Here is a 13,945-nt window from a genome sequence, read left to right as displayed (position 1 = left end):
GATTTGCATTATTTGCATAATTATTACACATATTATTTTAGTGGGTGGCACAGTGGCTTAGTGGGTAACACTGTCGCCTCACTGCAAGGTGGTCCTGGGTTTGATCCCCAGGTGGGACGGTCAGGGTTCTTTCTGTGTGGACTTTGCATCTTCACTCAGGCTGTCTGCGTGGGTTTCCTCGGGCGCTCCGGTTTCCTCCCATAGTCCTAAGACATGCAAATGAGGTGAATTGGAGATACAAAATTGTCCATGACTGTGTTTGATAATGCAAATTACCATCTGCTGTACATAATATTGTGAAAAGATTCAGAAAATCCAGGGAAATCTTAGTCCATGAAGGGACTGGCAACCACTGTTTAATGTGTGTGTGTGACCTTCAAACCCACATATGGCATTGCATGAGATACCATCATGATGCTATGGTGATAAATTTAGTCACATTTTCTCTGGAGGAAAGCCAAAGAAAAAGCTGTACATCATTTTTGTTAAATTAGTTTTTAGGGCCCAAACTCATCTCAGATGGACCGAAAGACAGTGTGTGCTTTGTTCAGATGAGTCCTTGTTTCAGCCTGTTTTAATAATTTACATTTTTGGCATTTAGCAGATGCTTTTATCCAAAGCGACTTACAGTAAACAGTCCAAGCAATTGAGGGTTAAGGGTCTTGCTCAAGGACCCAACAGTGGCAACCTGGCAGGGGTGGGTTTTGAACCAGCAACCTTCTGCTTACTAATCCAGTACCTTAATCTGTCGGACAACCCAAAAGGATGTTGAAATTCTCTGTTCCAAAAATGAAATGGACCACCCAGAATGTTATCAGTGAAAGGTGCAGAAACTCACAGCTGTTTTGGTATGGAAGTGAATCAGTCTCCAACGCATGGGTGATGTGCATAGGTGTGAAGGTACTGTTGGCTCAAGGCAGCCATCTTTTCCCAAGAAGTCCATGGTTATTTTAGTAAGACAAGTGTGTTATCATTCTGTATACTCTACAACAGTGTGGCTTTGTAGACTTCATGTGCTGGACTGACCTGCCTGCAGTCCAGATATGGCCCCTATTAGAAATATATATCACTCATCGTAAAGAGAAGAATCAGACAATGGGTAACTGGTAATTAAAGCCATAGAAAACAGATGTGGGGTCTGTCTGAAAACCTAGTAAGCTGCCTGCTGCCTAAGTAGAGAGGATTCTAATAACACATCGAACTCATAAGGCAGATTATTTGGACGCACTACTTAGACAGCAATTATGGCAATTACGTTTTAAAGCAGCAGTTTTAAATTACTAAGCAACACAGTTAGCCTCAGGCCATTCAAACCAAGGGGTTAAGGCGGCACTCTCTAGGATGCCAGCTAAGCTATACACCTTTAAACAAATTAAAAATCAATGACAATTTATTTGTTTTGTGAGAAAAGGTAAACTGCACTGAATGCTGGGATTGCCTTCACCATTAAGGAAGCATCAGATGCCCCCTTGTTATTCAGTCTGATTATCATTTAGAATTAAGGCACCTCAGTAGGCAGCATTTTAATGTATCTAAAAATTTAGACAGCCTTCTTCTCGGGAGCGAGCGTAGGATGACATAAAATTTTGCCTATGTAGAGAGCTCTCTTGGTTTTCAGACAGACCCATATGGTGTCTGCGAGTGAATTCTATAGATCAGTTGTGTATCGTTGCATGAACAGGGTTGTTGAAAACACTGTTTTATTATGGGCGGAAATAAAAAATAAAAAAAAACTGAACTTGTTTGCAGAATTTAGTTCCTAAGTGTCAAGCTTAAACTAAAAACATCATGCCTGATGCTCGGAGGAAGTCTGATCTACGTCTTATTTCCCGGGAGACCCCTTTCCCTGCACTCCCACGACCCGATACAGAATCAACAACCAGTGCAAACACATGTAGCTTAACGTGGAGCTATATTGAGCGCTCCTCCCTGCTTCACCAGAGCAATGTTGTTTGCTTGATGTCATTCTTATTTTCAGTGTGCTGGCCTTTGAGTTCTTCCTTAGAACAACAGAGGACACAAAACTCTTTACAAGGACCTCACTGTACACAGACCCCTGGCTTTAAGGGGGTTTAAACATGAAAGGGTAAACGGATCTGGTTTCAGTCCTGATTAGATCACAGGGCATTCGTGAACTCTTCTAAGCCATTGCAAATGCAGCATAAATGCTTGTGGAAAGACCTCATAATGCTGTACAATTCCCAGGTGCTGTCCTGGCTGAGGTCCCAACACGTCTGCAGTTTGATGTGTGGATGTATTGAGTTTTAAGGATGATAACCAAATATAATATTTCTGAGAAACAGAGGTACACTGGTACTTTGAAACAGAACGTCAATTGGTTCTGGGAGTGGCACAGACGTAAAAGACGTTGAGTTTCAAGGTATTTATTCCCATAAGGATGTATGGGAAACCTGTTAATGTGTTCTATGGTCCCGTGGAACTTGTTTTTGACTCTTATACACTGAAAATAACAAATATAATATAAAAAACACTGAAATACAATTGAAAACATAAAAAATAATAAAAAATACAATAAAACCTGCTCTTTACCTTTACTTCTTTATTGTTTCCTTATGCTTCTTAATCGTTGAGAATATGCTTGATCCTGGAATTCACATAAGAAGCGGCAAAATAGCTTTCGTGCTGGCTGTGCCGTTATTTCCTTTGCAGTGTGGCAGTGAAACTTAATGTGACTTATTGTACTAAAACAACTTATGAGCAGTCGTAATTAAGAGCGGTTTAGTGTTTCTATGTTGTTCTTGTAATACATTAAGTCACATTAAGCTTTTTTTAACGATAAGTGTTTTAGACTCTCGGAAAAACTGATTCTCAAAATTTCTCAGCACCCTGAGCTATAACACAAGTTTAAAAGTGAAACAGGAGAAAAATCCAGCTAAACACAGATACATGTGGAAGCTTTCAGAGTGAATTTGACGGTTATTCCACACAAATGCATATTCGTCTTATATTCACACTTTGATGACGTCTTAATGCACCACTCAAGTCAAGCGCTGAAAAAAGCAGCAGTCCCACACGTCGAGTATAAGGTGAACGTTGAGTTTAATTGTACACATTTCTCGATAAAGGGTGTCGGGTTTCAAAGATTTTGAGTTAAGGGGACGTCTACAGGGGTTGGACAATGAAACTGAAACACCTGGTTTTAGACCACAATAATTTATTAGTATGGTGTAGGGCCTCCTTTTGCGGCCAATACAGCGTCAATTCGTCTTGGAAATGACATATACAAGTCCTGCACAGTGGTCAGAGGGATTTTAAGCCATTCTTCTTGCAGGATAGTGGCCAGGTCACTACGTGATGCTGGTGGAGGAAAACGTTTCCTGACTCGCTTCTCCAAAACACCCCAAAGTGGCTCAATAATATTTAGATCTGGTGACTGTGCAGGCCATGGGAGATGTTCAACTTCACTTTCATGTTCATCAAACCAATCTTTCACCAGGCTTGCTGTGTGTATTGGTGCATTGTCATCCTGATACACGGCACCGCCATTGGATGCACATGGTCCTCCAGAATGGTTCGGTAGTCCTTGGCAGTGACGCGCCCATCTAGCACAAGTATTGGGCCAAGGGAATGCCATGATATGGCAGCCCAAACCATCACTGATCCACCCCCATGCTTCACTCTGGGCATGCAACAGTCTGGGTGGTACGCTTCTTTGGGGCTTCTCCACACCGTAACTCTCCCGGATGTGGGGAAAACAGTAAAGGTGGACTCATCAGAGAACAATACATGTTTCACATTGTCCACAGCCCAAGATTTGCGTTCCTTGCACCATTGAAACCGACGTTTGGCATTGGCACGAGTGACCAAAGGTTTGGCTATAGCAGCCCGGCCGTGTATATTGACCCTGTGGAGCTCCCGACGGACAGTTCTGGTGGAAACAGGAGAGTTGAGGTGCACATTTAATTCTGCCGTGATTTGGGCAGCCGTGGTTTTATGTTTTTTGGATACAATCCGGGTTAGCACCCGAACATCCCTTTCAGACAGCTTCCTCTTGCGTCCACAGTTAATCCTGTTGGATGTGGTTTGTCCTTCTTGGTGGTATGCTGACATTACCCTGGATACCGTGGCTCTTGATACATCACAAAGACTTGCTGTCTTGGTCACAGATGCGCCAGCAAGACGTGCACCAACAATTTGTCCTCTTTTGAACTCTGGTATGTCACCCATAATGTTGTGTGCATTGCAATATTTTGAGCAAAACTGTGCTCTCACCCTGCTAATTGAACCTTCACACTCTGCTCTTACTGGTGCAATGTGCAATTAATGAAGATTGGCCACCAGACTGGTCCAATTTAGCCATGAAACCTCCCACACTAAAATGACAGGTGTTTCAGTTATTTTGTCCAACCCCTGTAGTTACAAAGAGTGTTCTGCACACAGAATACTTAGGTTTGGTATACACTGTACCCGAAAGTCATGTTTAACAGCAACAACTGGAATTATTGTGAAAAATAACACATATAGTCATGCACAAGGTCATTTTAGTCATAAATATGCATATAGGTCAGTGTGACAGATGTTGAAACTGAAACTGTGATGTCAGATAAGCCATGCTAAGCCTAACAATGTCAGCTATACTGAGTCACCAAAAATACTTTATGGTTATATCTCTCTTGGCTTACATTCTTATTACTGGCCTTCAACTGACAGCTGACAGTGTTATTTACTCCACAATTAGTATTTTATTAAGTACCACCAAGACGATTTTGACTCTTGGCAACCGCATGGATAGCATTTCTCTAGAATATTGTCTTCTGTTTGGGTCTTCAAGCCTCTTAATGGCACGTTTGTTGTTTGTTATTCATATAATTGTATGAATTCACCTTGTTGCTGGCCATTCTCTTTTTCTTTTAATTTAACTTTAACAAGCATAATTGTCCTTGGGCGAGGATCCATTTGTCCACATTAAGATAGCTTCAGTTTGGTTATCTAGGCTTTGAGTGGGAATAGGATTGATTCGGTTGAGGATCTAGGTCAAGGATCTATTTGTTTGTCCTCTTTACCGTCCAAAGTACATCAATACTCTTCCAATTATTCTTCAATATTTGTTTAACTTTCACATTTATGAAGAACCACAGAGAAGATCATAATCTGGAACACCCTGATCTTTGTTTGGAGAGATAATTAGTTACATCTATAAATGTTTTTTCATTCTTGACTGCTGGATGATGTGCTGTAAAGAATTGATCCAAGTAGGGAAAAACAGTCCACCAATTCAACATTTTCTTAATCAGTGGTAAACTTGACTTGAGTTCTATATTTTCACTATGTTCTTTAATTATCCTTAGAAGGAAAAATTCAAAAACCAACATACAACTCTGTTGCAAACTTGCAATATTTGACCTGCATAATTAAACATAAAAAACTGATTAAATCAAATGAATGACATAAATTTTGATATTAGTTTGATTTGTCTACAATGCTCTACAAATATTAGTAATATACTGTGTAAAAGCTACACGTAAATAATGTGACTGGTGAACTCATGTAAACATAAATGAGAATCAGTTATGACTAAAAACATGCAATGTGGGCAAATCTCTGCCTCTGTTTAGTGTTTTTGTGAAGTGTGGCATGTGCTCTGGTCTCCTGCTAACCCCCAAAAATATGCCAATAGGTGCCACATGTTCTTGACCAGATTCACCACATACCTGAAAATAAATTATATTCAGTGTGAATCATCATATTTATTTTTTGTCAGTTAAATAAAATGTGATGTACTATTACTACTAATAGCACTATAGTATTGTGTTATTAATTTTGTTAGTTTTAGTTTTGTTCGTTTTTTTATTTTAATTAGTTGTGATAAGTACATTTGTGATAAATACAGCTAATTAATCATGATCATGTTTAGGCATAGTTGTGACATATTCAATATTTAAATTCGAATAAATATATTAAAAATGAGTAAAATTGACCTCTTGTAATGAAAGTAATTGAGACAGGAACTTATCAAGCTGTCCCAGCTGATATGTATTATAATGCACCACTCATGAATTGATTTGGTTTTGTTTCTAGTGTACAAATCTCCAGAATACGAATCGCTGGGTTTTGATCTAACAGTGGAGCGACTGGTCTCTATCGGCTACCCCCAGGAACTTCTCAGCTTTGTCTACGATCCCTCCTTCCCTACCAGGTAAGTACCTCTGGTTGGTGCTAGTCTGTAGATCTGTACATGGAAACTGTCAAAACTTGCCCTTCTTTATTTAATTACAGCTGAATTAGTGCAATGGTATTCAGTTTTGGCAGCGCCGCTTATAGAATTGGCACATTTTTGGATACAAAAGAAAATCTCAAAAAAATATTTTTGGCACAAATCAAAAAGGACTAACTTCTCTGTAGCTACTGACTGTAGCTGCATCTAGAATGAAACTAATTAAAGAAAAGAAATGTATGCAGATGAATCCCAGACACTGTAAAAAGGCAAGGTCCAGACAAAAATCGATTACGATTTTATTAAGGAACAAAGCCATAATGGGAAATCCAGAAATCAAAAACCAAACAAAGAGGCTACTCAGGGGGCGCAGCGGTAAGATACCCTAGCACACCAGAGCTGGGATTTTGAATACATCGTATCGAATCTCAGCTCTGCCATCCGGTTGGGCTGGGTGGCTATATAACCAATGTTTGGCTGTTGTTCATCCAGGGTAGGGAGCCGGATAAGGACCTCATAACTGATGCAATTACGACCTCTGCTTGCTGGTTGATGGCGTCTGCACAGAGTAGAGGAATAATGCTGATCAGGGTATGACTCACCGTACACAGGGCTGATTCGCATATGAACTCGTCTCGTGCAGGTGAAAAGATGCGGTCGGCTACTGCTCGCATGTCGGAGGGGACGTGTGTCAGTTCGCTCTCTTCAATCAGGGGCGGGGGTCAGCACCAATAGAGAGAAAGCAATTGGGTAAATATTGGACGCGTTAAAAAAATCTGTAGAAAAAGGGAGAAAATGCATAAAAAAAACAAACAACAACCAATAGAACCAGCCTGGAATTGCTATATGAACAAAGCAAGGCTTTACAAAATAGGAGTTCAAACAACTGGTCTGGTAATGAAACCCAGTTGATTCTGTAGTTGTATTTTTTTTATTCCTTCATTTTCATAGAATCAGGTTCTTGTTTTTATTTATTTGTCCTAAAAAACATTTCAGTGCATGTAACAAAACTGTAACAGGTAGAATAATTTCTATTTAAATAGGAAATACAACGTACTGCCATGTGGTAAGGCTGTCATGATACCATCTAGGGCTGCCACTAACGACTATTTTTCTATTGATTAATTCTGTTTTTTAAATCACTCCTAAAAACATACCTTTATAAGCTGGCATTTGAACAGTGAGGAGCCGTGGTAATTATAATTGTTTAGTCTATTTTTATCTGTTTTATTTTGTCTCTTACTCTGTATTTTTATTTGGTTTTACTTTTTTTAACATAATGTTGTGTTATGTATGCTTGTTCGATGTACAGCACTTTGGTCAACGTTAGTTGTTTTAAGAGTGCTATATAAATAAAATTTACTTACTTACTTACTTACTTACTTACTAATCTATAGACTATTTTATCGATAAGTCAATTAATCTAAATGATTAATTTTCCTCCAAAAAATTTTATTCAGAATCTTATTTAAGCTTCTTTATTTTAACAACAAACTGTATGGCATAATAATATGGCACAAAACTAAATGTAAACTGGGTTTATGTCCATATTATCAAATTCTCAAGTGCTCCATATTAAACAGTGCAACGTGTGTTTATGGCATTCCGTACACAAAGCAAAGTGCTTCAACTTATAGCAGAAATAAAATAGTTAGAGGTGGGCACGTCTCATTAAGTCCAGCGTACAGTAACGACAGAATGAGCCCAGATTCTAACCTACACATTCACTCAAAAATTACTAAGCAATGTAAACAAAGTAGTAAGTGTTTTACATGAGAAGCTTTTTGCGCTTTGAGCGCCGCGGTAGACGCAAAAATTGCAAGCCAAATGCAGCAAAGTGTGCGGCGGTCTAAATGAACTCGCTAAGAAATACGATATTCCAAGATCTCGGCGATTAAGAAGCTTAATAAAACTTTTTTTTTTTCTTTTTGTTTTAAGTATTCCCAAACTTTTGATGATTAGGGTCTTGGAAAACTTTTAGTTTTTCTTTGAAAGCTCTCTGCAATCGGCCTCTGACTGCTGCAGATGGCATTTTTTAAGACTGCACTTAATGTCGCCAACCAGTGACTGGACCAAATACGACTTAGGTCATGCACGCAGCAAGTAGTGCTGAGGGAAGTCATATGAACGGTTATATGTATGGAAACATTGTAGAAATTATAAAGGATCATTTATAAACATAGTTTTAAAACATTGACATCGACCAATCACGGCAGTTCTAATACCAGCAAAGCTATAGTGCCTGTACTAATCAGAAAGATGTGCCTTCAGACTAGTTGTAGTTATGTAGCAATGTCTTGCACACACACATTTATGCTTTCAAACACACACACACACACACACTAATTACAGCATGCAGAATTCCAAACATACATTTCCACAAGGTTTAGGAGTGTGTTAATGGGAATTTTTGACCATTCTTCCAGAAGCGTATTTGTGAGGTCAGACACTGATGTTGGACGAGAAGGCCTGGCTCGCAGTCTCCGCTCCAATTCATCCCAAAGGTGTTCTGTCAGGTTGAGGTCAGGACTCCGTGCAGGCCAGTTTAGTTCTTCCACACCAAACTCGACTGGACTCGTTGCACAGGTGGCATCCTATCACGGTACCACGCTGGAATTCCCTGAGCTCCTGAGGACGACCCATTCTTTCACTAATGTTTGTAGAAGCAGTCTGCATGCCTAGGTACTTGGTTTTATACACCTGTGGCCATGGAAGTGATTGGAACACCTGCATTAAATGATTTGGATGGGTGATTGAATACTTTTGGCAGCATAGTGTAGCTTTGGTGTGGAGGAACTCCAGTGGCATGCCTGAGCCCTGACCTTAATTCCATTTCAACACCTTTGAGATGAATTGTATTTACCCATGTCAGCAAGTCTATGTTTAAATCTCCACATATTTTTGGCCATATAGTTAAAAAAAAATCAGAAATATAGGCATCCTACTTTTTATGCCCCCAGGAAAACGTTCACCCTTCAATTTAAACTGATGAGCCAAAACATTAGGACCAAATAACTGCTGACAGTGCCTATTTTATAACACTTGTGCATGCCTCTGTGAGGGATGTATTAAAACAATGGGCTAAATCATCTGATAAATCTGATAAGGGATAAATAATTATGGCCAGACGTTTGGGTTGAATTATCTCCTAAAAATCAAGGGATGCTCAAAGGCAGCCACGTGACTAACAACAGTGGTCAAGAGTTATGCCAGAGGATATGAAGCTTTTGGTGTCTGGCTCAAATTACAGATAGCTTTAAATATTAGTGATGAGGTGATTGTGGTCAAACACACAGTTTATTTAACTCTGCATAATTACAGGACAGTCGAATGCCTACAAGTCCTGTTTTCATCAAAAAAATAAATGGACACCTGGGCATGTGTTCATCATTTACCCATGAAAAAGATGCTACAGAGATGCTACTAGGATGCACTGTAGGCCAGTCTACCTTGCAATGTACAATAGTCGAAGGACCTGGTAGCACACTCCACAGGACCCCTTCAGATGTCTCGTAGTGGAGCCATAGCTGTTTTGACAACACATTGGGCAAATGGTTCTAATTTATTGGCTGAAAACACAGCAATGCTTAAGTACTAACACAAGATCTGCAGCTATTGTCCTTAGAAACATCAGTAGGTTGGTTCACCTCATGAATGAACGATTCTTTTTGGCTGCTCCTATTAGAGGTTGCCACAGACGATCAATCTTCCGAATCTTTAATTTGGCTCAGTTTTTATGCTGGGCGCCCCTCCTATTTGTCTGGACCTGAGACCAGCACTAAGGGAGCACTGACATGCGTAGAAAAGCAATGGCTAGTATCACGTTACACCTGTGCCATTTGTATTTGTGAGCCCAGACTGGGATTCGACCTGTTACCAGCAGCTTGGCGCCTACCTGTATGCCACACAAGCTCACTCAATAATATACAGAAACAGGCTAATGCCAACTGGCTAAACAAATGTAAAATTTTTTTCTTTACTCCAGAGGTCTGGTGTTTGACACGCTGTATGGTAACCTTCTGAAGGTGGACGCCTATGGCAACATCCTGGTCTGTGTACATGGATTTAACTTCCTGCGTGGGTAAGAAATTTGTTTCAGTTGATGTATTAAGTAATATAATTAGTATTTACGTAACTTAGTTACGTAATTAACTGTACATTCGTTGTAGAAGTATTCATTCATCAGTGTTGAATTTTCCTTTGTAGTTTATGCAACTAGTAGAATAGACAGTTATAAACAACCACATTTATTATTATATTATTACACTCTTGTTTTTTTTTAACAAAGATGGGTAAGAATTACATTTTCTTTTTAAAAGTTCTCATATTGTTCTTTTGCCCTGTGCCAGGCCCGACATCAGAGAGCTCTACCCCAACAAATTTATCCAGCGCGATGACACTGAACGCTTTTATATCCTCAACACTCTCTTCAATCTGCCAGGTCAGTCGTTTATCATCGTCGTTTCTCAAGATCATTCATATTTCTAAGCACATCTTCAGGTTTTTGTTTCAGGTTTGTTAGTATTTCACAATTTACAGTATAATTAGGTGGTGATTGACAGTAGTGGGTCATTTTTGGATCTGTGCACCCTATGGATCTCTGAAGGTCTATCGGAACATCTGTAAGGGTTAACAGTGTTAAAATTGTGCTACTGGCACAACAATACTGGCATAATAAAGTATATATCTGTCTGTCTGTCTATCTATCTATCTTTCATTTGGGATTAATACAGTATCTATCTATCTATCTATCTATCTATCTATCTATCTATCTATCTATCTATCTATCTATCTATCTATCTATCTATCTATCTATCTATCTATCTATCTATCTATCTATCTATCTATCTATCTAGCCATCCATCCATCCTTCCATCTATCCATTCATCCATCCATCCATCCATCTGGCTAGCTAGCTACACATACCCATTACAAGAAGAATAGTAGGGTGTAGACAGAGTGGGGGGTGAAGTAGGGGAGCATTGGCGTAGATGGTATAGGTTGCTATCATAGGTCAGAGTTTTTGTAATTTTTGACTTTCCATTAGCTGCCGTCAGATTATTCTATATGTTCTGTATAATAACAAATGTGTTTATAATTAATGCACCAAATTAATTAATATACCAAATTATAATAGAATTAATGTACCAATCTATAAAAGTTACTTACTTATTAAATTAAAGGAAAACAAATGCTACAGTATATACTGTCTTTTTGGCCTTTCATCTTTGTAGCAGCAGCAGTTTTAATAAGAGTTGTTTCAGTTTTAGTATGACCATGACTTAAAGCAAAACAAGGTCTATAAAAAGCATTTTTAGTCTGATGTGGAAAAACCTGACCGACAGAGATGACGTCAAGAGTTCAGTGCAGGTCAAACACCTTTGGAATGAACTTAATCACCAGCTGTGAGCCAGGCCTTATTTTCCCATTATAAGTACCAGTCACTGTAAATGAAAGTCACAGATAACAGTGGTGGCTGTTGTAGCAGCAAGAAAGGTAAGGGATGCAAATCCATGTTTGACAAGCACATACTGATGTGATGTTGTGGCTTTACATACCTCTAATTACCTTCATTTAGTTTATATTTGATAGTGATCAAAATAACAGAAGGAATGTTTTACACTGAGGTGGCTCGGTGGGTAGCACTGTCACCTTACAGCAAACAAGTCCTGGGTTTGATTCCCAGGTGGAGCGGTCTGGAGTTTGGAGTGTTTGGAGTTTGCATGTTTTCCCTGTGTCAGCGTGGGTTTCCTTCCACAGTCTAAAGTCATGCAGTCAGGTTAATTGGAGATACTGAAGTCCCACTAGGTATGAGTGTGTGTGTGGCCTGAGATGGACTGGCGACCTGTTCAGGGTGGTTTCTGAATTTTGTCCAGTGAATTGGACTCACCGCAACCTTGAATCAGATAAAGCTGGGGTAAAACAGACAATACATAAATATATGGGCATCATGAGTTGCACAGGTTTGCCTGGTCAAATTAGTGTTTAATGATCTCATCATCTTCTTTCTTCCTCTTTACAGAAACATACCTCTATGCCTGCCTTGTCGATTTCTTCTCAAGCTGTGACCGATATGCAAGGTGAGATTTACATCGCTTGTACCCTGGACACTGTGGCATCACACTGATTGACGTATCTTTTTTTACACACACTGATAGAAGCTTATCAGCAATTTGTGTGTCAATAGACATGGTATTTTGTCAGTAGCTGATAAGCAAATCGTAGTGTGGCTAAATCCTTTCACAGCATGCGTTATACAATCCTGATAGAGCAGGGCAGTTGTATAACTTTTTGCAGGCATGGCATTTGAAAATGTAATCTGCAGTTACTATATGTAATCTATATGTAATAACTAATTATAGCATGCGACTTATTAAAAGTGAATCAGTTAGTAAAATAAATCATTTTATCAATACCAGGTCCATACATGATTTGTTATTAATGATACTTATCATCTAAACACTCTAGTGTATAGCTTTCAGCCTATACATACTTAATTGAGTGTGTGATTTGTTCTGGTATGGATGCATGTCCTCTGAAACAATTGTTGGTCCTTTTAGGGGGAGAGGGCTTTCCTGTTTGGCTTGGAACGACCTCAAACAAGGGAAGACTGTCCCATTTAAATGTATGACTGTCGATAGTGTGTGTTAACTACCCGACTGCAGAGCCTTAGCCTTTTTTCCCCCTTTTCAATCCCTTTAGCTGTGAGACCGGCTTCAAAAACGGAGATCTCTTCATGTCCTTCAAGAGCATGTTCCAGGACGTCCGCGACGCCGTCGACTGGGTCCACTTTAAGGTAGCACAGGATTTTAGGTTCCACATTGATTTAGGTTCCTAATTGATTTAACAGAGAATCTCTTAAATGCTACACAGGATGAGAATGCAGTGTTATGTTGAATTCTGACTTTCAGGCATAAAACGGGCACATTAGTAAAAGCAGAGTGGATCTTGGCCTTCAGGTCCCATCAAAGTTGGCCCTAGCACATTTGACACACTAGGCTAGATTAACCTTATTGCACGCCTTGTATTTTTTTACTTAAAGTATGTTTATTGATTTTTTTACATTATAAAACTTGAACATATACACAAACAATGACCACTTACATTATTTACATATTTGATATCCACAGTCCTCCACACTGTAGTCAGTACACCTTAATTTTTTCTACTTACATTTATACAGCCATAAATGGGATGAGAAATAATCAAACCAGTAATTAAAGCAGGTACAGATGTACAAACCCCCAACTTTAGTTTTGTAATATGGACCTGGAAGCAAAAGAAAAAGAGTATTACACTACGTACTTATTATTGTGGTGATTACAGAGTAGGACAAAATTAGCAAGAAAAAGTAAACAGATAGCTTGACTGATACATTATTACAGCATTACAATATAATAATTGATGATTAATTCCTAACTCCTCTTAATTGTCTTTTCAAAGAAGTTTATCAGGATTCTATCACCAATATAGTCCAGAAAAACAGTGCAGATATCTAACATTTGTTTAAGGTTACACACCTTGTCTTTTTATGTTGTCATCAGGTTAAAGAGTTACAATTGGCTACCAGCATTTTGTTTAAAATACAAATTAAAGGCTAGCACTGCTCTTGCATGTTTGTTTAAACTTGCAATCAAATATTCTAAGACTTCACTAACAATATGTATGTTCAAACTTTTTAAACTCCATACTTAGCTTTCATCTCCCGAAGTCACATTCCTCTTCTGCACATGCCCAAACCATCTCAATTCCTCCTTCCTAACTTTGTGT

At 39.0% G+C, this 13,945-nt stretch overlaps 1 protein-coding gene across 1 annotated transcript in view; it reads left to right on the top strand.

Annotated features, from left to right (window-relative positions):
• Positions 1 to 13,945, top strand: part of nt5c2b (5'-nucleotidase, cytosolic IIb) — a 48,989-nt gene that overhangs the window by 18,073 nt on the left and 16,971 nt on the right. Inside the window, exons 4-8 of the mRNA XM_063009370.1 lie at positions 6,040 to 6,157; positions 10,161 to 10,256; positions 10,525 to 10,616; positions 12,198 to 12,255; positions 12,878 to 12,971. Of these exons, the coding sequence (XP_062865440.1) occupies positions 6,040 to 6,157; positions 10,161 to 10,256; positions 10,525 to 10,616; positions 12,198 to 12,255; positions 12,878 to 12,971 (458 nt within the window). The remainder of the gene's footprint in view (positions 1 to 6,039; positions 6,158 to 10,160; positions 10,257 to 10,524; positions 10,617 to 12,197; positions 12,256 to 12,877; positions 12,972 to 13,945) is intronic.

Source organism: Trichomycterus rosablanca, chromosome 15 (assembly GCF_030014385.1).
Source record: "Trichomycterus rosablanca isolate fTriRos1 chromosome 15, fTriRos1.hap1, whole genome shotgun sequence".
Lineage (NCBI taxonomy): Eukaryota > Metazoa > Chordata > Actinopteri > Siluriformes > Trichomycteridae > Trichomycterus > Trichomycterus rosablanca.
This window is presented reverse-complemented; position numbering and strand designations above follow the sequence as displayed.